The 24,879-nt window shown below is 39.2% G+C and overlaps 4 protein-coding genes across 5 annotated transcripts in view; 3 read left to right on the forward strand and 1 right to left on the reverse strand.

The window, feature by feature from the left end:
- Positions 1-24,879, forward strand: part of LOC132973014 (hepatoma-derived growth factor-related protein 3-like) — a 210,786-nt gene that overhangs the window by 9,581 nt on the left and 176,326 nt on the right. The gene's annotated exons all lie outside the window — the stretch shown is intronic.
- Positions 983-9,526, forward strand: LOC132957218 (histone-binding protein RBBP7). Of its 2 annotated transcripts, none has more exons than XM_061031187.1 (12): positions 983-1,165; positions 1,585-1,729; positions 4,344-4,489; positions 5,762-5,935; positions 6,025-6,140; positions 6,896-7,056; positions 7,185-7,311; positions 7,395-7,472; positions 7,617-7,693; positions 8,131-8,188; positions 8,355-8,465; positions 8,637-9,526. In XM_061031187.1, the coding sequence occupies exons 1-12, from the start codon at positions 1,150-1,152 to the stop codon at positions 8,706-8,708; spliced, it is 1,281 nt and encodes a 426-aa protein (XP_060887170.1). In that variant the 5' UTR covers positions 983-1,149; the 3' UTR covers positions 8,709-9,526. The 2 variants fall into 2 exon arrangements, with proteins under 2 accessions (XP_060887170.1, XP_060886579.1); XM_061030596.1 differs by having other exon boundaries at positions 984-1,165; positions 5,759-5,935.
- Positions 9,700-19,948, reverse strand: txlng (taxilin gamma). Its single transcript, XM_061030015.1, has 11 exons — positions 19,879-19,948; positions 17,733-17,830; positions 17,234-17,381; positions 16,504-16,595; positions 15,396-15,566; positions 14,929-15,123; positions 14,527-14,646; positions 14,333-14,407; positions 14,055-14,147; positions 13,866-13,961; positions 9,700-12,356 (listed from the first exon to the last, which is right to left on the reverse strand). The coding sequence occupies exons 2-11, from the start codon at positions 17,823-17,825 to the stop codon at positions 11,964-11,966; spliced, it is 1,476 nt and encodes a 491-aa protein (XP_060885998.1). The 5' UTR covers positions 17,826-17,830; positions 19,879-19,948; the 3' UTR covers positions 9,700-11,963.
- ccdc102a (coiled-coil domain containing 102A) overlaps positions 23,892-24,879 on the forward strand; it is a 66,841-nt gene continuing 65,853 nt past the window's right edge. The window contains exon 1 of the mRNA XM_061028793.1: positions 23,892-24,065. The gene's annotated coding sequence lies outside the window, so the exon portion shown is untranslated. The remainder of the gene's footprint in view (positions 24,066-24,879) is intronic.

Raw genomic sequence — 24,879 nt, forward strand, 5'->3', positions numbered from 1 at the left:
AGTCATTTTGAGATATAAGGTTATCAGAGAATTTATCGTGTTATGAAGCAGAGTTCAAAGTCATTATTACACCAAAATATGATATAAAATATTAAATAAAAATGTGATAATGTTTGCCATCACATAGAGATTTTAAGTTATTATTCTAAGGGTTTCATGATTATCAGATTATGAGATGCTTAGTTATAATTTTAGATACTGTCATTAAATTGAGGTACTCTTTTTATGTATTTATCAACATTGCTGTTAGATAGCTTAATATATTGTGAAAGTGTTTCTTTATTCATTTCTAGAAAGGTTGCTGTTTTAAATACACTTCGTGGTTATTTGAGGAAATGTTATCATTAATTTGAACATACCGACACATTCAGGAGTCCTGTAGAATCTGACTTCCCTTTGCTTTGACGGAAATTGTTTTTTTTTTTATAACACATCATAATCCAAAAACCCGGTATTGAAACAATACCTATACGTTTTTGCTTAAAGCTAAATAGAATAGAATAGAATTACTTTATTGATCCCAAACTGGGAAATTGTGGCGTTACAGCAGCAGGTTATCCAAACACACAATATGAGTAAAAAACACAATGTCAGGAAATTTAAACATAATATAATATTAAATACAAAGTAAATAAGCACTAAAAATATCAAAACTAAGAATGTGAATATATACAACCAGGATTTAATTAAACATTACTAGTCTTAAATAGGAAGATTAAATTAAATATGGAAGATTAATTGTAAATGTGCAGAAACAGAGTCGTAAATGGACAGTATTGACATAAGTTAAAGTGCATGAGTGTAGAAAGCATTATATATAGCATATACGTACTGTACTATAGTAGAAATTAACTTATTCAGTTTTGAAAGGCTCAAATTGCAACAGGGACACAAGTTGTTTACACTGTCTCTTTTATGCATCGCTGCGCAGTCGACGCGCAGTTTTGACCTTCTTTGTTTCGAATGCCCGCACGCATGCGCAGTAGGCGTCGAGAATAAGGCGCTGAAAAGGAAGCAGCCTGTCTTCACTGAGATACAACAAACGGGGCTCTCTGCTAGCAGTTTGGAAACAGCAGTAATAACTTAAACGGCGTCTTCGTAAGTTACACCGCTTCCGAGCATTGTGACAAAGCGCAGAGTTTGGAGTAAATGGCCGATAAAGAGGGTAAGGTTTACTCATTTATCCTGCACTGTTACGGTCGTGATCCTCGTGTGTCGCTTTGTGAGCCAAACGTGCTAGCATGAGAAGTTAGCATATCCTATCAGGAGGCTTTAATTCAGTCTTTAAGGGAGTCGTGTTTTAATCTTAAGAAAGACCTCAACTTAAACATTAACTTTCCAAGTTCAGTTTGCATTCAACACATTAAACAGTAATTATTTTAAAGTTATGATGCTCGCCTGCGAAAACTCCCCTGACCAATATGTTGACATAGTGCAAGAAAGAGTTCATAATCCAGGAAACAAAGTGGTCGTTAATGTTTCCTCTACTTATTAAATAACTGTAGCTGCATGCATGTGATGAGAAGCCCAGTCATTCCTCTGTTGCAGCTTGCAGTGATGTCTCTAATGTGTGTTTTTCTGCAGTGTACGATGACGCTGTGGAGGAGAGGGTCATCAATGAAGAGTACAAGATCTGGAAGAAAAACACTCCTTTCCTGTATGACCTGGTGATGACTCATGCTCTGGAGTGGCCCAGCCTTACTGTCCAGTGGCTTCCAGATGTTAACAGGTATTTAAATCCCACCTACAACAGTGTGTCTTATGCTCTTATCTCAACTCCTCTTGTGTTTTAACTTGGTCATTTCTTATCTTACTTACTTTGTCTATTTATGTTTCATATTTACTTTTTATTTTTATTAATATTATTGTTTGTTTTGGTTTTTTTATCCTTTAACCACTTGTTTCTATTTCTTTTACTGCTCTTACCTTCTTATTGCTGTTTATCTTTTTATTTTCTTTGAGCTCTTTTAGTTTCTTTTTAAATCTTTGCTCCTCTTGGTCTCAGCTCGTGTTGTTGGGTTCTTATGATGGTTCTTGTGATGGTTCTTGTGATGGTTGGGTTATATATGTCTGTTGGGTATCGTGCACTATGGGTTCGCTTCTTCTTTTTTCTTTTTCTTTTAATACTTATTTGATAGTTTTGAAGAAAAATAACATAAGCTGTCAGAATGAGCGTAGATCTACATTTAAGTGCATCATCTATACAGGCATGGATAAATATATCTGTTCTGTCATTCTACGACAGAAGAGAAGAGTGAGCAAAAAGGAAGGAAAATAAAAGAGCAAAAGAGCAACAGAGCATATTAACTTATCAAAAAGAATAAATGAAAAACAAAACAATAAAAAAGTGGGCCTTGGATTGTTCTACTCTAATAGAATTTAATATATATATATATATATATATATATATATGTCGATGTGTTCTTCACCATTTGCTTGTGGCTTAAGTTCAATGCTCAAGTATACGCAAAACTTCGCTCTTCGTTTCGCCCCTATATTAAATCTGTGTCTGTTAACAACTATGGGTTCTTTTCTGTTGAATTGTATTTAATTATCTTTAGTATTTTGCATTTGTTCTTGTTTGTCAAAGCACTTTGTAAACCTGTGTTTTTAAAAGGTGCTATAGAAATAAAGTTATTATTATCTCTGTAGAGATACAGCAAGTGTCCTCGAAATCTGACGACATTCAGGCTGTTAAAGCTTGAAGGGATGAACATTATTTATTAAACACCTCTGTCTTTACTTCTATTGCCGTAACACCTGTCTTTCTTTGACACCTTGACAAACACATTTTGTTAGGAGGCAGTAGGGCCGGGCGATATGGACCAAAACTCATCTTGATATTGATTAGCTGAATGGTGACACTCGATATATATCGATATGTATTTTATTAACAGTGAAAACACATGGAAAAATAAACTACCTGTTTGTGAATTTAAAAAGTAATATAAAATAAAAATGTTCCTTAAATACAATAAAAGAGAGAGAGAGAGAGAGGAGGAGCAGGGTTAAGAGGGACAGTCAGTCAGTCATCATCAGTGAGATGAGAAAAAGGTGACCTGGCACCTCTGTAACGTTATTTTAATGCAACATAAACTATATTGATATTAACGATATTGTCTTACCCGTTATCTTGTTTGAAAATATATCCATATATCTTAAAAAGTCGATATATTTCCCAGCCCTAGGAGGCAGTGGGGGATACATTTGACTTCTTTGTCTGTCAGCCAAATAAAGTTTGTTCAAACTCTTCCTACCCTCTGTTGTAACATTTGCTGCGTATGAAGACATTTATATTTTCTCTCTACATATATATATATATATATATATATATATATAGAGCTATATATTGTTTTATCTCACTCCATACACTACCAGGCAGTCATTTCCTCATGTTCACATCCTAAATGTGTTTCTGACAACGCACACAAGACATGGTGAAACAGACTCTGTGATTGACATTGTAAAATGAATGATCACTCGAGGTGATTGAAGGTTTTCTTCTTTAATCCATGAAGTTCTCTGCTCCTAAGTACGGCTTTTATTTTGCATTATTGTCGTATTGATGTCATTGATTGTAAAACTGTTCAGCTCTTACAGACGGCCTCGTGTGTCGATGAGTGCATGACACATTTCAGCATGATTTTGCACATTTTATCTGCACAGAGGAATACGTCGCAGAAAGAACACAACATGAATTTATTTTAGTCAAGCTTTGACATCCCGATCCAGCACACACGTCACTATAGAGGGTCCAAGTGTTCTGAATGTTGTTTTGAGGCGGGTTCTGACAGCGAGCAATATATCAGCCGTGATTATTCCCTGAATCCCTCGTTAAATGAACCTGCTGACCAGTGGGAAGTGATTTAAACTGCAGTTTTAGTGCATCGGTCCTTCTCTCTCGTCGTGGATGATTTACAGTCTCAATGTATTCTCCAAGCTTTGACATCCCGCTTATTATTATGACACAAACAGAAGCTCATATAAGTCCATTTAGCAAATAATAGGTTTTAAATTTGTGTCCGACATCACGTATAGCCTACCAGCGATGGAGGTTTCTTCATTTTTTTTTAAGTTAGTACTTATAACAATTAAAATGTTTTTGATCAAGATAATACTAAAACTAAAATATTTTCTCCTCACACCTTTTGTACATTCTTAATGTCTAATCATTTTAATATTGGAAGTCTTTGGATGCTTAGAGTAATTTAAGAATGAGAACTAAATGTCTTCATGACTTGTTTCATCTGAAAAGCCGTACTGTAATGTCGAATAGAAAGAACGACTACCTTTGCTCGAAATGCAGATTAACATCATGTCACTGCTGTCATGGATCTCTGCAGGCCTGAAGGGAAGGACTACGCCGTCCACAGGCTGGCTCTGGGGACCCATACATCAGATGAGCAGAACCACCTTGTGATCGCTAGTGTCCAGGTACCAAATGATGATGCGCAGTTTGATGCCTCGCAGTACGACAGCGAAAAAGGAGGTAAATACACAACTTGAATATTTTCTAATAACCACTGTAAAGAAGTTGTCTGTTAGGTCAGGACTGTAGGTGTAGTCTCTGTTCTATTACTGGGACAATTGTCTCCAAATGATTATTTCCTAGATGCCTAATTAAAACTACAAAAAGATAATTTCCTTTCAAAACAAAATACTAAAATATACTGAAATGTATTTTTTGCATTCATACACATTAAGATAACAGTCTTAAGGTCTTTGCACACTGAGTCGTTTTTGTTTTCTACCCGGAAACGTTTTTAAGATCTTACGCACTGAGTCCGCTGCGTTTTTTTTTTTTTCTATTAATTCAGAAAATTTGGTTAATTTATTTAATTTTGTGGCTCTTACACGCCTTGAAAAAAAAAAAAACAACCGGGTCCGTCCACATGAAAACAAGACGAGAGCGAGGAGAGTTTCACCTGTCAATAAAGGAGCTGCAGAATCATCCTGATCACTTCCTGGTGTATTTCAGGATGTCAGTGGTGCGGTTTGATTCTCTGCTCTCTATACTGGAACCACACGTTAAAAAAACAAGAAAAGAAAACAGATTTCCATAAAGCACTCGATCCTGAACAGCGACTGACGGTTGAGGAAGGACACTACAGACACACAAACACAGACACAGACACAAACACAAACACAGAGGGATGGATGCGACAAAAGAAGAAAATTGATCCTGTTCACAAAAAAAATAATGACGGACAAAAGTTTTGGAGTCAGTGTGCAAACATGATCGACATAACATGAGATCGTGTTTCTTTTTTTTAATGTGTGTCAATTTCGAACTCGGTGTGCAATGGTTTATTCATTGATGAGTCGTGTTTTATAGTGTTGGAATAAATGAAAGAAGATCTGAGTCATGCTGACACTGTGTTATTCTCTCTTCCAGCAGGTATGTTGATGGGCTGTGTCAAGGTGTACTGAAGGATCACTACTCTTTCGTTAAATTGTCACAGGTAGTGTTTGTATGTTAGTGCGGCCACAGAACAATCTCAAGGTACAGTCCATGTCTTTAACCTCAATACACACACAACGCTGATCCAGCACACCAGTCACTATAGAGGGTCCAAGTGTTCTGAATGTTGTTTTGAGGCGGGTTCTGACAGCGAGCAATATATCAGCCGTGATTATTCCCTGAATCCCTCGTTAAATGAACCTGCTGACCAGTGGGAAGTGATTTAAACTGCAGTTTTAGTGCATCGGTCCTTCTCTCTCGTCGTGGATGATTTACAGTCTCAATGTATTCTTCTGTCAGAGTTTGGAGGCTTTGGATCAGTGAGCGGGAAAATCGAGATAGAGATCAAGATCAACCACGAGGGAGAGGTGAACCGAGCCCGCTATATGCCCCAGAATCCCTGCATCATCGCCACCAAGACCCCCACCTCTGATGTTCTGGTCTTTGACTACACCAAGCACCCTTCAAAGCCAGGTGGGATCCCCGTTGTGCTTATACACACATGTCTAACTGTGAGAACATCCAGGGCAAGTGAAAGCAAAGTCTGTATTTTGGTGTTTCAGATCCCAGTGGGGAGTGTCATCCTGATCTGAGGCTGAAAGGCCACCAGAAAGAAGGCTATGGTCTTTCCTGGAATCCCAACCTTAGCGGCAACCTCCTCAGCGCCTCAGACGACCATGTAAGTAACGAGGCCTTCATCACCCTGATGTGGAAGTGTACGCATTAATACATTTAAATTCCTTTTCTTGTTTTATTCCCTGGAAGAAAAAAACAAAAAACATTTGAGTAAAAATGTCAAAAACCACAATAACCGGCAGACAGGTTTTTTAATAAGTTACCAGGATGTTGTTTAGGTTTTAACAGCAAAATATACTCTATGAATGGAACGCATTGATTATGCTGCTGAGTAGCCCCTTGTGAAGTGTTTTCATTTTATAATATTGATTCTGTTATCTAAAATCTTTCACATCACTGTCTGGAAGAAAAAGCTGACAATTTCACTACCCGCATGTCATCAAGACTTTAAATGATGTTTGCTATGGGCAAGACACTTAACCCCCAATTGCTCCAGCTGCTTCGTCAGCCGTGCATGAATGTGTCTGAATGGGATTAGTTACTTCTGATGGTCACTTTACGCAGCAGCCTCTGCCATCAGTGTGTGAATGTGTAGGTGTGAGCTGCGGTGTAAAAGAGCTTTGAGTAGTGAGAAGACTAGAAAAGCGCAAAACCAAATCTAAGGTAAAAATGAGCTCCTGTACTTAGAGGAGGGATACTTCAGCTGCTTTTATATGGATGTGCGGAAATATTAGACCAAAAAGGTTTAAACTATAATCCCATCTTCAGCTGGAGGTTCAGAACATTGCAGGTTGATGTGTCCAGTGATGCGGTGGTTTCCCAGCTTGTAACAGATGACATATTGCTCTTCCTCTTCAGACCATCTGCCTGTGGGACATCGGGTCCGGCCCAAAGGAAGGGAAGGTAGTGGACGCCAAGTCCATCTTCACGGGCCACACAGCAGTGGTTGAAGATGTGTCCTGGCATTTGCTCCATGAATCCCTCTTTGGCTCGGTGGCTGACGACCAGAAACTCATGATGTTAGTGTTTCACAGATTGTTTCTCTCTGCACGATGTTCTCAATGTGCACACAGCGAACACCTTTTTGCATATTCTATCATATCGATTTTATGTCCCAGCTACGTCTGAACCTTTTGTCCTCCTCCAGATGGGACACTCGGTCCAACAACCCGTCCAAAGCCAGCCACGCAGTCGAAGCTCACACTGCTGAGGTCAACTGCCTGAGCTTCAACCCCTACAGCGAGTTCATTCTGGCCACCGGTTCTGCTGATAAGGTAGAGAAGAGGACTCCTTAAACCTTTCAAATAACTCAATTCATCAAATGTGTAATTCTAAAGGTTTGTTTTGTTTCTCTCAGACTGTTGCATTGTGGGATCTACGAAACCTTAAACTGAAGCTCCACTCCTTTGAGTCCCACAAAGATGAAATTTTCCAGGTAAGAACTCAAATAGCCTCAAATAAAAAAATAAAAAAAAATAAAGATAGGAGTGCTTCCAGGGATTACTACTACCTACTGCCTTCAAGAACCGATTTTCAGTCAGCACATTGCCCTTCTGTAACCGACTGTCTGATTCATCAGGTACAATGGTCTCCTCACAACGAGACCATCCTGGCCTCCAGCGGCACCGACCGACGTCTCAACGTCTGGGATCTCAGGTAAAATGATCCACCGAAGCTCCATACGCAGTGATGGATTGTTAGTTTTTCAAGGAACATATGTTGAAGTATTACAAATATTAAAACTAGAAGCTAATGATAAAAGGACTCCTGCTCAGAGAGGATCAGCTCAGTGCTGTCATGTTTGAAGAAAACATTTTTACCTGCTAACACAGTGCCATTGATACATAATCATACAAATATAACTCCTGTATCTTCATTTGATTTGTTTTTAGTCAATCTGAGAATCCCTGAAAGCCTGTAACCCTTTACATTATTATAAGAACCACTATAATGGATAACAAGTGGCCAATTGAGATTTAGCATTAAACAGCTTTTATGAATATGAACAAAAAAAAGTTCACATAAGGTGGTAAACATTGGTTTGATCTGTCCAATATAAAATCACAGTTTTCATTTGTATTTTGTTTCTCTAGTAAAATCGGTGAGGAGCAGTCGGCAGAGGATGCTGAGGATGGCCCACCAGAGCTGCTGGTGAGTCTGATCCTAAAATCAACATTTAGGCTGTGATTTCTTCAAGTCACCATCAGATCTGTCACTCACAATAAGATGGTTCATTTAGGGTTTGGATCATGTGCTTAACTCCCCTTGCTGTATACTATCACAGCACTTTGGTGACCAATTCTTTTTACCTTTTCAGTTCATCCACGGTGGTCATACAGCCAAGATCTCTGACTTCTCCTGGAACCCCAGTGAACCCTGGGTCATCTGCTCAGTGTCCGAGGACAACATCATGCAAGTCTGGCAGATGGTGAATACAGCTGCTGTCCATCACCGGTCACATATAGCCTCAGTCATTACAATGAACTACATCAAAGTCTACCATAGGACTTTAGTTTCTCTAGTGAGGGACATATTAAGTTTGATCTGAACTGTGAAGCAACGCTGTAAATGACCTCTCGCCCCCTGTTTTTCCTCGCAGGCTGAGAATATCTACAACGATGAAGAGCCAGACAACACCCCTGCATCAGAGCTGGAAGCTCAGGGATCATAACCCAGCCGTGCACAACTCTTCCTCCAGTCCCAGAGCTCCAGACCCAGCCTAGCCTGTTGTTTTCCTCTGGCTTGTTCCGTGCATGAATGAACTTTGTGGAAAGTTAAGAGACAGCATGGACGCTACTCTTGCTTAAACAGTTGGATTCGTCTCTTCCTACTTATACTTTAACTCAGCCCAGGTACCTAAAAGCACTTCGGCATTTGGTATAAAAAAAAAGGTTCTAGCTGCTCAGGTTGTCTTACCGGTATATCCTGCGTTTGGAAAATTACATTTTGTGGCAAAGGGCCTTTTAAAGAAAAGTTTAATGTGTACAAAGTCACTGCTAGATATTGCCCTGTACAGTAAGTTCTAAAGGGCTAATGCCACAAAAAACATTTTTAAAGCTCGACTCAAGAGTATCCAGAAAACCACCCGATAGACGACTTCTCTTAAAAACACATCGTAAGGAAACAGAGACGATAGAAGTAGTGACTTTTTGTAAACCAGATCTACACCTGTCCAAACTGATAAGTATGAAGGATGATAGTCATGTACAGGGAAGCCTTTCATACCACATCTTCCCACCTGTTAAGCACTTGTTGCTGCTATTTTTTGACCTAGTGTTGTACTTGCTGAAGAAACATTCCCTGCTGTGTTTGCCTCCTGTTCATAAGGTACAAAAAAAAAAACTCTTCAGTGAAAGTTGGGGACTAAATGAGTTAAACTGAGGGAAGAAAAATAGTTTTCCCTTCACCTGTTTGCGTTGTTACAAAAGTGAAGTTGACGTGTTGTTTCCTTTGACTCAAATTGCAATAAAACTTTTTTAAATTTTGAAATGTTTCTCACTTATTCAACATGTAATTTTCTACTGCCACTCCCAACATTTTCCTGAGCACTCGCTGAAAAATCTGTTGTGTATTAAAAGTTCTGCAGAATACAAACGACACCTCCCGCCTGCTTTAGTGATGAAGAGGAAACGACAGAAAAACCCAATAAATCAACCAGTGTGTGCAAATTCTACAAAATGTTTATTGAAAAGCAAGACAGGACTTTAAGAACATTGTACAATCAAAGAGGGGTTGTGGGCTCATCTTTGTTTTGTTTTTTTTAGTAAAAATAAAGCTCTCCAAAGCTATGGTGACTCGTGCCTCTTCTTTCACAGTTAGTCTCTCCTGCAGAGGTAGATTCTGACATTACCTGAGAGTCAATCTGGGGCAACGCCAAAGAAAGAGGAATAGATGCTAAGAAGTCTTCCCTGGGCTCGTGACCTGTCCTCTACTCGAAGAAAATCATGCACGCGCCCCACTTGAACCTGTACATGTTCACATCAGTTTTGTTTTTAAACTCCTAAAGATGTGTACATACTGCATGAGAAGTTTTAAGAATAGATCAAATCAATCAGACCGCTAAAGCAGCAACAGAGAACAACCAAGTGGTGGATGGGCTCTGAGCAAGGCAGCCAGAGTTTACATAGAACAAAAAAACATTTGTCAACATTACTTCTATGATTCTCACAGACTTAACAATAAACTGCATTTAGAAAGAACAGCGACAAGCTGGTGAGCGGGAAGGTTAAATAGTCCTATGAGAATGTGCGCCTTCACTTAATGGGTTGATGTACGAACTCAGGAGGAGTGAAAAGGAAAGCAAAATGCTGGTCTTACATCAGTCTCGTGTTTTATATCCAAAAATAAAAATGTGGGATTCCCAATAAGGATGCTTCAGCGGCAACTCATTAAGACTAGGATTTCTAAATGAAGTGCTGTAATCACGATATTTGACCTCTTGCAGAACAGAAGCTGCAGTTGGAGCTACTGCTCGGGGAATGGTTGAAGGAAGTTAAAGATCTGGGGGAAAAAAAAGAAAAGTGCCCCAAAATGAAACTGCTGAATGAAAAGTGAATATGCAGAAGAGAAGTGCTCGACATGAATCTGATTTAGAGCTTCAACTTTAGCTAGTGGAAGAGCATCACAATGTGAAACAAGATCCAAACCTGGGTTATTTCCTGTATTGACTTTATCAGTTCTGTACACACGCTGAGGGACTTCCTCATGAACAATAACTGCAGCTCCTGTAAGATGGAGATCACGGATATGTTTCTAGATGCTCGGGCCTGGTATTCTAATGTCATCCAATTTTCAAACATGACTCAAAAAAAAAAAAAGGTTGCCAGTGGATGAAGGTTCTTCCTGCTTCGACCCTTCTGTGGAAAACCATTTCTTACAGAAACTAAATGACTCGCTTCATAAAAAGACAAAACTGATGGTGAGATGAAGATTTAAACAAAGTGGAGCACATTCAACGAGCTTTCATCTCTTTACATGATTAGGTCATTCTCCATGGTGACGTAAAGTGAGTTTTTTTTTTTTAAATACAACAAATCCCAGAGTTCCATTTAGAATGACTCATGGCTCACATTGATTCATAAAAAGGAGGATTGCTAAACTCATGATTGAGTTTGGATTTAAACATCACAACCTGCCGGGGTACTGCACTGAAAAACTTGGAATTCAAACACAATATTAGTAACGGCATCAGATGACGTGACAGTTCTTCTAGCTAGCTTTCAAACATGCTGAAATTAGAGCCAGCCGTAGAGGTTTGCTAATGTTAGCGTGCTCCCAGCTACTTAGTATGATTAGCCCTCAGTACGACCCCAACTGTCCCACAACAAACTCGGCAGTTACAAGTTTCAGACCAACTTCTTCATGGAGCATGTGGATCAAGTTTTACTGTGACTCCTTCTGCTTTTATCAAGACATGAAAAAACGTGATGAAGTACAAATAAAAGCAATCTGTGTCCAATACAGTGTGACTTTTACACAACTTCTGTTTCCAGCTTATTCAGTCACATTCTGACTGTAGGGCTACACTAATCAAAAGTGATCTGTGATGATATGTTTGTGATTTTAACCTGACTAGAAGCTCCAATGAGACGTGACACTACGGGGACAGACCATGAGAAAATGAAAAGCCAATTTGACTGCATGGAATATACAGTTATGGTAGAAAACGTGGAGTGAAAGTGCTCGCCGTAAAGCCAATCATTACCACTGGAACCAATTTGGGAAAAGTTTTAGAATAGAATTCTTGATACAATCTTCTTTAGCTATCACACGAAAAGATAAGGGTTCAGGTTAAGTGTAAAGACCTGGAGAGACAGGTCTCAAATTAAAAAAAGAAAAAGAAATCTCTACCTCCATCACAGATCATTTTTCTGTTTAATTATGTAACTAGGCTGGAGGTGTGCGGGGCCCTCACACACAGACTCTTTCAGTCCTGCTGTGTGGGTGGTGTTTCTGCTGGCGGGCTGGTCGTTGTTGTGGTCGTAGCAGTAGTGGTTTCATCAGAAGCAGCAGATGTCGGATCCTCTTCGGGTGGTCTGGGAGATTGGTGGATGCTCTCTGTCTCCAGCCTTTCCTCCTGTGCCACGCTCTCCTCCTCTTCTTCTTCATCCTCCTCCTCCACGTCCTCCTCTTCCTCCCCCGCTGAAGGCTCTCCTGGCTGGGCTTCAGGAGCCGCCGTGGTCCCTTTGTCTCCTTGCTCCTGGAGGAGGCTGAGCCGGTTGTTGAGGTCGTTCCTCTCCTTCTGCAGCGCTCTGCACAGCCGCTCCAGCAGCTCCAGCTTCCCCTGCAGCGCCTTAAAGTGGCCGTCACGCAGGGTTTTCTACAACACAACACAAAGTTTCATGAGCATCTTTGTCAGAGCGAGTCATATCCATCAGTGCTGAAACTGACCAGGAGAAAACATCTGGTAAGCAGCGCTTCAGTGAAGCTTTGTCTTGACAAAATTAAAGATGGATTTATGACAAACTGAGTTCTTATAAACACAAAGGTAACATCGACAGATAAAAAAAAAATAAAGACTTGTGAAAAATGTGGTCTAGACTCTAGTGTAACAGCAGTGCTGCACACACAAAGACGCCCAAGTATATTTTGGTTTTATTTTTTTCATCAAATTGCTGTGAGTGCAGGGGAGAGAGAGGGTGCAGGCGCGCACCAGGACCTCACTAACACACGGGATTTCAAACTGTGCTTGAGACCTCGACAGCTCCGTTCAACATAACAAAACTCGTTTTAAAAAAAATCCCTCTCGTCTCCTGTGGAGAGATAAGACGCAGCAAAACCAAGAGAGCAGAATCACATCAGCTTCAGAGAGAGAGCGAGAGGGAGAGAAGGTCAACTCTCCGTTCACCCCTCTTGTAAATGCACCTATTTAGGCGCTATGCTCATATCAAAACTGAAGCTTCGCGTGGCTTCTGTTTTTATATTGTTAATGTGCTGATGCTGTGCTGAACTCCTTTAAATGACGGATTATCGAGTAGAACTTTAAATGCGAGGCGCACTCCTGGTGTTTTGTGTCGTGGAGTGGGTGGATAAATTGAGCATTTGTTGAAAAACTAAATTCATTTAGAGGGAACAACACATTTGATATAAATATAATAATATGAAATATACCCTAAGATAAGAGAACTCCACAGACCAGATGCCGTGTCATTCTGTGGGAAACACTGAACAGTGTTGTGCAGCAGACAAACTTATTAGAAAGAAATATTACACAATCCTCTTTGGTTAAAGTCTAAACAGATGAATCAACATAAGTGTTTAGACATCAAAAGGGATGGGAGCTATTTCAACTTCAGCCAGCAGTTCTGCACAGTTTCCTGTTCCCAGGTCAAAGCAGTGAGAGTTAATGTTCTAAATTCTAAATGTGTGGCAGAATTGTTTTTTGATAGATATGTACTTTATTAATCCTGAGGAAAAAAGGAAGCGTGTGCAACAGCACTAACACCCTGAAGATGGTTAAAGTAAAGCTGTTTAAAAAGTAACCTTGTTGTTGTTTACCACCTCTGTGAATAAAAGTCCCTTCTACCTGTAGTCACCCTCAGCAGTGAATGATGTCAGTGTATTAAAATGAGAAGTCAAACCAACGGAGCTGAACAGAAACATGTTTTCATGGAGAGTCAAAAGGTCCCCGTTAACAGGCATTTTGCATATTCTTGATTTGAACTTAGCAATAGGAAGTGGTTTGCTTGTTCAACATGGGTTCATCTGAACAAAGCCAGGATAGATTTTTGCTACTGTTTCCCGTCTCTATGAACAGCTCGGCCTTAAACGCCCTGACCCCTGCTCTACACTTTAAAAAAAAAAAAAAAGAGGAATCAAAAAAGGTCACCTCCTCGGCCATCTGCAGCAGAGCCTGGTTGTTGCTCTCCCATTTTGTCCTCCACTGTGTCGTTTCCTTCTCCAGCTTCTTAATCTTCTTGGTCATCTGGTGGTTAAATTTTAAAAAACATTATACAGCCAGCTGTCAAAACAACAGTGAGTAAACAACTGGTAAGTATGAGCCATGCTTTGCCCTCACCTTCTCCATCTCTTGTCTAAAAGTGGTGAAGACCTCGTTGCTTTTTGCCAGGGTGCTCTGAAACTCCTCAAACTTGTCCATGTACATGGAGAGCTGAGACAGACGAGAACAGTGAGGGGTTATTTTCAAACCTCTCAGCTTGGTCGACACAAAAGGTAAGCACAATGTTTCTACAAAATATGCAAAGTTAAAAAAACGTTTTTTATGTCTGTGTTGTCCATAAATGTGTTTCTGATCCGTGTGTGTGTGTGTGTGTGTGTGTGTGTGTGTGTGTGTACCTGTTGTTTGAGCTGTGTTTCTTGCTCCTTCATCAGCTCACACTTGTGTCTTGACTCCGTAGCGTCCTTCAGCAGCTGCATCACAGTACAGTCTGTTATACTGTCAGTTCTACGGCCTAACTACAGACGCTGAACTATAAACACAAAGAAAAAAAACAACTAGACGGAAAAGAAGAGGCTACAGATGTACTCACAAAGTCCCTCTCTCTCTGCTGCTTCTCCTCCACTTCCCTCATCATCTCGGTGATTCTCTGCAGCTTGGCATCCATCAGTTGCTGCTGCAGCTCCTTGTGCTTGAACACTTTATCTATATGCTGCAAGAGGGAGAGCTGGGTGAGTGGTTGGAAATAGTCACGTCACAGCACACCAGCTAATGCTAACATGATTCTTTTGAGAATTTCATTTGGATGAAACTGGGCACTGTTCAGTATTGTCTCATTTTTAAGCAGCAGGTACACAGTTCCCAGGTTTTATACCAATCTAACACTTCTTTCTGGTTGTTCTTCCATCTTTCTGTTCAGGAGCAGTGGCAAAGCACCAGCAGAAGGCTAGAGTTGACTCATACAGCAAACTGAGGTGCTGGTAGGTGGTCCTACCTCCTCTCTCAGCTCGTACTGCTCGATGAGCTTTTTGAGCTTCTCGGCCAGCTCCATGTTCTCCTGCCTCAGCTTGGTGTTGTGGGAGCTGTGCTGTTCCATCTGCACCTCGATATCACTCAAGGTCATCTGGAAGTGCAGCATGGCCTCCTTCCGCTGCTCCTCGTACTCCCTGGACCGCTGGGCGTTTTCGTCCTGTCAAGGGGGACAAGAGGAGGTCGGCAAGGATTCGACAAGAGCAGACTGTAGAGGGGGAAATCTGTACCACTCACAACAGCAACAGATACAATCATACAACATACTTATATATAAGAAGAATCATTTATCACGTTCATAGTACTTTATGATGCTCCCTTGAGAAGGACTTATTATTGCCGAGCGACAGAGCAAAGGCTGGGGTTAAGGTCAAGCCGAGTCAGAAGATAAAATGATGTTGATGAACTCGGCTGCAGTGGGCTGAGGTATACCTTCAGGGTCTTGTTGTGTCTCTGTAGCTCCCTACAGAGGCTCTCCAGCTTGCTGCGGGCTAGGATGGCCTTGCTGTGCTCCCCCTGCAGGTGGACCTTCTCCTTTACGATCTGAGACTGCTTCTTCTGCAGGGCTTTCAGACGCTTCTGCATGCAGCGGCTCTCCTCCAGCTGCAGACAGAAAGAATGGTTTTCATGTGGTTTAACTCGGCACCTTTATTGGCTTATTAAAAGAACACTTAATGAAATTGGAAAATAGCCCTATTAATAAAACAAATTATTTACTCCTGATAATGGGAACATATAAACAGCCTGCCATCCTGATAAAGCAAAAGGAAGACTTCCATGCCTAAAGACACATCGTAAATAAATGAAATTATACCGTTACGGGGGTCCTCATGGCTCAAACGAGGTGGACGTGGTACCTTCCTTACCATGTGCAAACACATCTGTATTTTGGGTCTGATAATGATTGTGTAGTTGAAAAAAAGTTGAATTCCCACATTAAAGCCTGTTTTATTGAAAAATGTAATATTTGCCCTCTTCAAAATTAAATTCAAGATAAGACAATATAGCTAGCTGAAATGTGTATAAACACAGTTAAAATAGTAAGTGGTTAAAATTTAAATCAGGTATGGGGGTCTGGGGTCCTCCTATAGGACATTTTCAGCTTCAAACACATTATTTCTTATATTCTTCTGTTTCTTATGCCCAATCTGTCTTGAGTTTAGTAAAGAGAAATGTCATGGATGGATTAGTTGTTAGTTAATTTACAGTGTCTAGAAACAGAAACCAGCTCTGCCTACCATTTGCGCTTTGAGCTGGACCAACACGAATAAAAGATAGATTTCTATTGATTGGATTAATTTTCCACGTTGTTATTTAAGCAACCTGTGCTTTTGACTGTTGACATTTTTTCAGGCTTCATAAAAGGATAGAGATGCCCCCTTTCTGACTACCCCCTACACACCTTTAATTGGCTATGTTTCCACCTACCAGAGTCAACAATCCATTTTCCAAAAACAATACATCAATTTAAAATCACTGTAAATATCTGAGATGGGTTCAGAACTTTGCAGGTCAGATTAAGGTAACAAGCTCAGCTCACCAGGTCTGCATATTTCTTGCACAAAGCGGCCAGTTTCTCCTCAGGAGTGGCCAGCGAGTTCAGGGCCTGCATCAAAAGAACGACCTCCTTCCCTGCAAACCGAGGAGTAAAACATAACAGAATGAAAAACACTGAATCTCTTCGCTCTACAGCACTGGAAAGACATCAAGTAAACTCCTGCCAGTAGATTTAACTCTAACTGGTCCACACCTTTTTTGGGTAGGAGATCATCTAAACATGTTGGCAATGTGACAAAACGTGAATTATCTCAGTACGCTGAGAAAGATGTCACGGTGACAATAAGTTATGGAGACCAGTCACTTCTTTCTAATCAGTCATAATAGCTTTTGAAAATGTCCCATTGTGTGACCTGATCGATAATGTACACAAAATGTCACGCCTGTATACGTTCTATAAAAGAGTGGAGAACTTTCTTGTAACTTCACAGACAAACAATAAAATGATTGAATATTCTTCTGATGGTCTCGTTTGCTTTTGTAGGTCACTTAGAGGTATACGTATTCATTTCAGTCTGTTTCTTGACAAGATGAAACGCATCACAGTGTGTTTAACATTCAGAAAAGAATCACCCCTATGTGAAGAATTTAGGGGCAGAACCCCACACGTTACAAAAAGGGAACTTCAGGCCAAACTTTTTAAATTTCATTACATTTATGGACTGAGGAGCATTCATCTATGGGCCCTGTAGAATACAATGTATGTTTCCTACCAAAGGCCGGGTCCTCTCCAGTCTTGGGGTCTCCTCCAGGGTCAAGCTCTGCCTCCCCAAGGTCGCTGGGGCTGTCTTCTCTGCCAGGAGTCTCCCCCCTCTCCTCTTTAGCACAGCACAACCCCAAACCAAACTCTGCAACCTCCTCCTGATAACACAATATTCAAGATTCAAAAAGGCCCTCCATTAAAGCAGCCAGGAATCAAGTGCCTTCTTCTATGACTCCTTCAAGCTGGAGGAAAAGGTTACTCACTGCAATCCTTTACTCCTTTACAAGTACTGACATGTCTGGCCTGATTTTTATTTTATATATAGAGAGCCAGTTCCTTATTATATAGTCAGCCATTTCCTTATTTCAACCTAAAATGTATCTGTTCTTAAATCTGCATGTATTAAGACACATTTTTTTTAGATGTTTAAGTATTGGGCTTAGAGTGTTGTTTATGCATCTACAAATCACCACACACAGAGAAAAGCACTTTTTTTTTTTTTTTTTTACCTGACTTGGACTATCCAGGTCTGGTGGAGAATCGATGCCTCCCACTATTCTTCTGGTGGCCACGTCAATCTCACAAACTCCTGCTGTCTCCATTACTCCTGATCACAATCGAAATGTAGGAAAAATATAAATTAGAATGTGGCATGACCGAACCCTTACATCTAGTATTTCAATTGAAAGCCTTCCTCCAGACACCAAGATAATTGTAGTCTGTGACGCAAAGAGGCAAGGTGCCTCTGATCCTGCAGGTGTGCTGGGTCAGGTGCCATTAAGGCTATGACATAAGAAACAGAAGTAGTTTGACAAAAAACATCAGTGAGGTTTTCCAGACACAAAAAAACACTGCATCAGTCTGTAAGAACATCTACACATTATCGCTCTTCCTCATTGATGTTAGGATTTTGGATATTACAATTTTGACCGTCCTACCCTCACCCCACACACACACACACACACACACACAGTAACTAATGGTGATGTAACGCATCTGCAGTTATTCCGTTCAGAATGAATAACCTCTTTTTAACAGTAGGTAACAGTGAGATATTTTTATGATAATTGAAATGGTGAGGTGACTAAATGATCTTTGATTGATAACTAATTAATGCAATAAAACTTAATGAATAAATATGTTCTGTAATTGATGGTTTAAAGGTATAATATGCAGCATTTAAAAAAAAAAAAGATATAAGGAGATAATAAATATTTACACACACACACACACACACACTTCTGGCATGTGCAATATTTACATTTCAGACTGTAATATTTATTTATATTTTCTGCAATATTTACATTTCAGACTGTAATATTTATTTATATTTCTGCAATATTTACATTTCAGACTGTAATATTTATTTATATTTCTGCAACATTTACATTTCAGACTGTAACATTTATTTATATTTCTGCAATATTTACATTTCAGACTGTAATATTTATTTATATTTCTGCAATATTTACATTTCGATCTGTGCAATATTTATTTATATTTCTGCAATATTTTAAATTTCATACTTTATTTTATATTTCTGCAATATCTATTTATATTCTGTTATGCTACTACCTGTAAATAACTCCAACCATACATTGCCCATCTTACCTGAATGAGAGTTCCTTTTTTTATTTTCTTCTTGTTTTTAGCTGTGGATGCTTGTATGTGTGTGCACTTTAAGGTGAAGCCAAATCATTTCGTCGTATAATTTTATAATGACAATAAAGACACTCTATTCTATTTGACATGCCCCAAATACCAACAACGCACTTTTCTTTACAAGCTAACAAATAGGAAGTTAACCCAGCCTGACAAACACTGACATGCTGTTAGTAATGATAAGAGAGGATATATGAGAGATGTCAGAGCATGCTAATTAACTCTGAAAATGATGGAGAATAACTTGAGCCCTGTTGCTAATTTCACATGCATGTTGTGCTTTTACTAACTTCAATATGCATTTAATAATTGTCCCCTTAAGTATCCACACATCACTAGTGCATGACGCATGCAGTGTAAGCTTCACTTTACGTGGTTATCTGTTGATCTCTTGTGACGTTTGTAGTGGGTATCTACCATTAAAGTTCAGAAAAGTTAGAAAATGTCAGAAATTAATACCAAATGACAAATAATACCTGAGCCGAATTGAAGGACAGCTCATCCCACATTTAAAAATGTATAATGAAGTGAAGTATCCGCAATGTGGTTCTGCAGATTAACAGAATAAACCTTAATCTTGATATTTGTAAAGGGAGCCTGGTGTGACGTCCCATCGTGCGCTTCATGGTCATGTTAGCTACTTAGCTAAACCTTCAAGCTGGTTATTTATCCTTTACTTGGCTGATAACATTTTATACTGCTGTGTTTTTATTCAGGAGTGTCATGCGTTGTCTTTGATGGTTTAGAGTGTCGTCGTCTTATTTACAGTTGTTATCTGTTGAACTTTAAAGCAAATATCCAGCGTAGGCTAACATTGGTTTGCTAGGCTAAATCCTATGCTAACAGCTAGCCCTCCTGTCTGACACTAGAAGTGAACTTTACTTAAAACCAAACGTGTGATTGTTGAAGATAAAGCTTCAGACTCAACCTGACACCGGCAGGATAAACAAGATTATAGTGTTGAGATGCTGAAAACCCATCGCCGTACTTTACCTGTAGAGAGAGTGTGTTGCTGTAGTGTCTGGAGCGTTCACCTGTGTGTGTGAGTGTTTTCAATGTGGACACGACTATCAAGCTGTCAATAATACAACGTCCGGTTGTTGGTTTTCAAAATAAAACCACTGTTTGATCAAAATCAGGAAATTCGGTTGTTATAGATGCTATGAAACAGAATGTAGCTGTAGGAAATAAAATAAAATAAGCTAAAAACACAAATACAATTATTTCACTAACTTAGTGCATTAGATTTATTTATATGATCATTTCAGGTCCATGCATATTTGTTATTAATAATAATAATAATAATAATAAATAATAATAATAATAACTTTATTTATATAGCACCTTTTAAAAACAGGTTTACAAAGTGCTTTGACAAACAGCAAAAACAAAGCAAACTAAACCAAACACAGAAGAACATAAACAACAGCAAGAACAAACAAATGCAAAATACTAAAAATAATTAAATACAATTCAACAGAAAAGAACCCAAAGTGCACGATACCCAGCAGACATATATAACCCGATCATCACAAAAACCCAGGCAACAATTTTTAATGCACATCCTTTGCACATCATCTTGTACTTTTGTATATCTGTTTTTATCCTTATATTTGGTATTTTGTATTATATTTTAAAAATTGACAATAAAGATGACTTTCACTTTGACTCAGCAATAACAAGTGAGAGTAAGAATAATATATAATAATAATAATAAAGTTTATTTACAAAGCACTTATCAAAACCAACGTCACAAAGTGCTTTACAGAAAAAATTTAAAAAAATCCCAACAAATACACAACAATAAAATCCTATTAAAAGCATGAAAAATAAAACAACAGTGCAGCAATCATTCAATGAACAGAGAAAAGAGAAACAACCGAGACAAAGATTGGCTGAAGTTAACAGTAAAACAAATAAAACATCCTGGATGAAACAAGGATTATAAGAAGGCCTTTACGATAAAAATGTGTTTTTAAAAGTGATTTAAAAGAAGATACTGATGTAGCTAATAATCTATGTTCATAGCTTAGGGAATTGAAAGATATAAACAATATTTACAACTATAAATACTATGTGCTATGTTAAACAGTGTTGGCTAGATATTGCATGGTGTATGTATAAGTCTCAATATGAACATAATGTTGACTGGTTTGTGAATAGATTGCACAGTTAGACTGATTGCACAGTTGCCAAAATATATATATAAAAATATTCTATAACTGCCCACTGCCTTTGTTTTGTAGTCTTCTGAAACAAAAATGATCAAACTTGTGTTTTCTCATCAAACAGGCCACCGAAGACATGTCTGCGTAGTTAAATGTATAATTTCTCATATTCTACAAGATTACAATGTTACTGTTTTCTATTGAATTAGATTTTAAAAAAAATTTAATGAATTTAATTTAATTTGCAGAATTAAACTCGTGGAAAAAATATTTTTGTGATGAATTGCACAAAGTATTCAACAAAATGCACAGATAACCAGAAAGCCCCTTCTCCCCATATACAGTACATAGTGCTATAACGTGACATTTTTCCGTGTTTATTTTGAAGGTGGCACACTGCTCCTTCTGGGGAAAATCCGACCAGTTTGACGGCGCTGAAGTCGAAACCAAAAGCTGCGCCTTTTCTGTGACGTAAGAGAGAGAGGGGGGGGGAGGAGGAGGAGAGAAAGAGAGGAAAACATGAGACACCTGACACAAACTCAGAAACCTAAACTTCTTCCGTTGTCCAAACCACTTCAACAGATTCAATGATTTCGTTGTTTAAATAACAACGTTTTTCACTTGTGCGCACAAGATTTGTTTTTTTTCCTTTTTGGGACTTCAGATGCTCCGTAGATTTCAATCCGACACACAGAAATAAAGATCCAAAACTTTACTTGCAATATCATCGTTGATAAGAAACCTGATTAATTATCTGCTGCATTAATGATGCAGTGTTATGCAAAACCATAATGCATCAATGGGGCTTCAAAGTTTCTTCATGTAAGCTAACAGTAGAAAAACTATAGCAAGCATTGTTTTGTTTTATTTTAACTTTATTTAACCAGGTAATTAAACCATTGAGATCAAGATCTCTTTCACAATGGTGACCTTGCCATTTAAACAGTGAAGTGGACTTGTGACTTGGTTTTTATTACTGGAGCCTGATGTTATTTATCAGATTTTCCCAAGAGAGAGGAAGCAGCTACTGTTTAAAAAAAGTGGTATGAAAATTGCAGCAATAATCCTGGAAATGTTAAACCAGACTTTAGAGGTAAACACGTGTTAAAGAAACCTCTCTCTAGTTGGATAACACACACAGTGTGTTTGGGAGTTCTGTAAGAAAACTTTAGCTGGATCAAACCCCGGCCATGTCCCCATGTGCTGTCCAGGGGTTTAAAAGTTGGAAAAGATAAGAAGAGGGCCTAATGTCCTTTTTTGTCCCGCAACCATAAGCCATGCACTGACCTATATTTGAAGGAAAACATCATAGAACAAACAGGAGTGAAATACTTTTTAGGGGCAGACCATTGTGCTTTTGTTGCCACCAGGGGGAGGTGTTGTATTTTTACATTTGTCAAACTCATGTTAAAGTTGATAAAATCACAGGAGACTTGGCTGATGTGTGCTTTTTAACAAGGTTTGTCAAACAACTCTTGTCTTATGCTAATCAAGTTTAAAAAAAAAAGAGACTTTGAGTATCATGTAGGCCTATTATGTGACAAGTAAAGGCAGAGGTCAACACAAATAGAGCATGCAAAATATCATGAGAAATCATCAAAAGAACCAATAGAACTTTTCTCTTGACAAGCATAGATGTCTAACGTGTATTTACTGATTTTATTGCACTTATGACTGCTATAGTGAGCTTCATGATTCAACATTTTGTAGCGTAAATATGAAGATTTACTAGTCGCATTAATGTTACAGAAAAATAATAGGTCTGATCCATAAATCTTTTATTTTGACTATCACCTTGAAATGCTTAAAGAGGACATATTATCCCCCTTCTCCCCCTTTTCAAACAGTCCCCCTGTGGTCTAAATGAAACATCTGTGCTGTGCTTTGGTCAAAATATAACATGAATCAAGCAGCAGAGGAGGTTTGTGACCCTGTATAAACCAGCTCTCTCAGAACGCTCCGTTTTGGTGTGTGTGTCTCTTTAAATGCAATGAGCCTTATGCAGACCACAAACAAAGGACTGGATGGGTTTATTTCACATTTTGTGGGTCAGTAGACACTCAGGTTACCAAAATAAATGTTCAAAAACACTGTAGAAGTGGATTTTTCATAACATGTCCTCTGTCACTGCTTGTTTGTTAAATACATGAAGCCATGCATTGTATTTTACTCAGTTTTCCTGGTAACAAGACATTTTCTGTGGACTTCTAGAGATCTCTGCTCATAAAAAATTAACCTATAAGAGCTGGGGGTTTTTTTACAGTGTAAAATGATCCTATGTGATGACGATAAGACTGCTTTTCTGGGATTTTTGTCCAAATACCAAATGAACTGAAGGTCTGACAAAATATAACTAGGTCGCCTTGTTCCTTAGAAGGCTGTGATGAGACATTTTAAAGATGTTATCAATATTCAATAAATCAAGATATAAGAAATTGACTCATTATCACGTTTTGCAAAATCCAATAGGTCGATTGGTTATCCATTAGCCTATCCAAAGCCTGTAGTTGCAATTTCTATTCAAATGAATAAAGATCAATCTGAAGATGCTTAGAGTGAATTAAAGTTCTGATGATTTCCGGATAAAAGGTGTGTGCTTTGTTTTGAGCCGACACGAGTGAGAGAGAGATCAGATTCCACCAGGCTCCTCTCCCGGTGCTGTAGTAGTTTCAACTGGGAGGTCTCTGCGAAGCCAACCAATCACCGCGCAGCTCCGTGTTTGGGAACGGAATCCGATTGGCTCACAGATGTGGATTGTTGCCACATCGACAGCCGATTGGTTGGACGGAATCTTCCTCAAACGCTTTTCGAGACCCGCCCCGTTCTTCTCTTCTCAGTGGGGTCGACGTTTTCCATCCAGAGGAGGAAAAAAAAAAAAAAACACAAGAAAGAGAAGAACTAGCAGCGGGCAGAGGTTTGGCAGGAGAAGGGGGGAAACCTTTACTCCTCCACTGGAATAAGAACACATCACCAGGAGGGGAGAAGAGCGGCTTCACGGGAGCTTTCTCTACGGTATGTTTGCTGCTTTTGCTGTCATAGTAGCTGATAGTTTGACTGAGTCAACTGGGAGACACACTGGTGTCAAATGACACGAAAATCATCCTGGTCCTTTATCCTTTCAGTGCACGAAGATAATTCTTTCTCCTGGTTGCTTATTCATGTAATGACCAAATAATAAGCGACAGTGTTTTTGTAAAGGGGAAGTTGCCTTATCCGCGGGGTCTCCTGGATACACTGTTGCTTTAGAGAAAAAAGCACTTTGGGTTTTTTTTGGGGGCCATTGTGGAGTTGACACGATAACGCCTTTTCTTTAGCTTGTTGAGGTTTTGAATGGTGTAAACTCGTGTTTGAACATTCACAATAATATGCAGTGAAGCGTGAAAATGACGAAGTTGCAAGAGAGTAGAGTGTAGAAAGGTTTCCCAGAGAGGGAGCCTGTTTACTGGGCTACCTGAAGACCAGGGGCAGGACTGTCTTCTCCAGACATGGTGAATGTCTCAGCTGCTTTATTTGAGAGAAAAGACCACGTGAATAAATCTCTCTGGAAGTTGTGGAGCTAATACTTTAACCCTGGTCATAATGTCATCCATGACTGATGCTTTTTTTTTTTGTTGCATGGCTGCAGGAGTGAAGTTAATGAAAAAGGCAGAATGCATGATGTCTGAACAGTGGTATTGCAGATGTGATCTAAGGACATCATTTGCAGCGCAAGTTAAGCAGGAAGAAAAGGGAGTAAAGCAGCTGTTATACGGTGAGATGTGTTCTTCTTCTTCTCTCAGCTGTGTGTGCTGGCCTTGGATCAGCTTCCTGTGAAGTGTGTCATGGA

This window comes from Labrus mixtus, chromosome 1, assembly GCF_963584025.1.
Source record: "Labrus mixtus chromosome 1, fLabMix1.1, whole genome shotgun sequence".
NCBI lineage: Eukaryota > Metazoa > Chordata > Actinopteri > Labriformes > Labridae > Labrus > Labrus mixtus.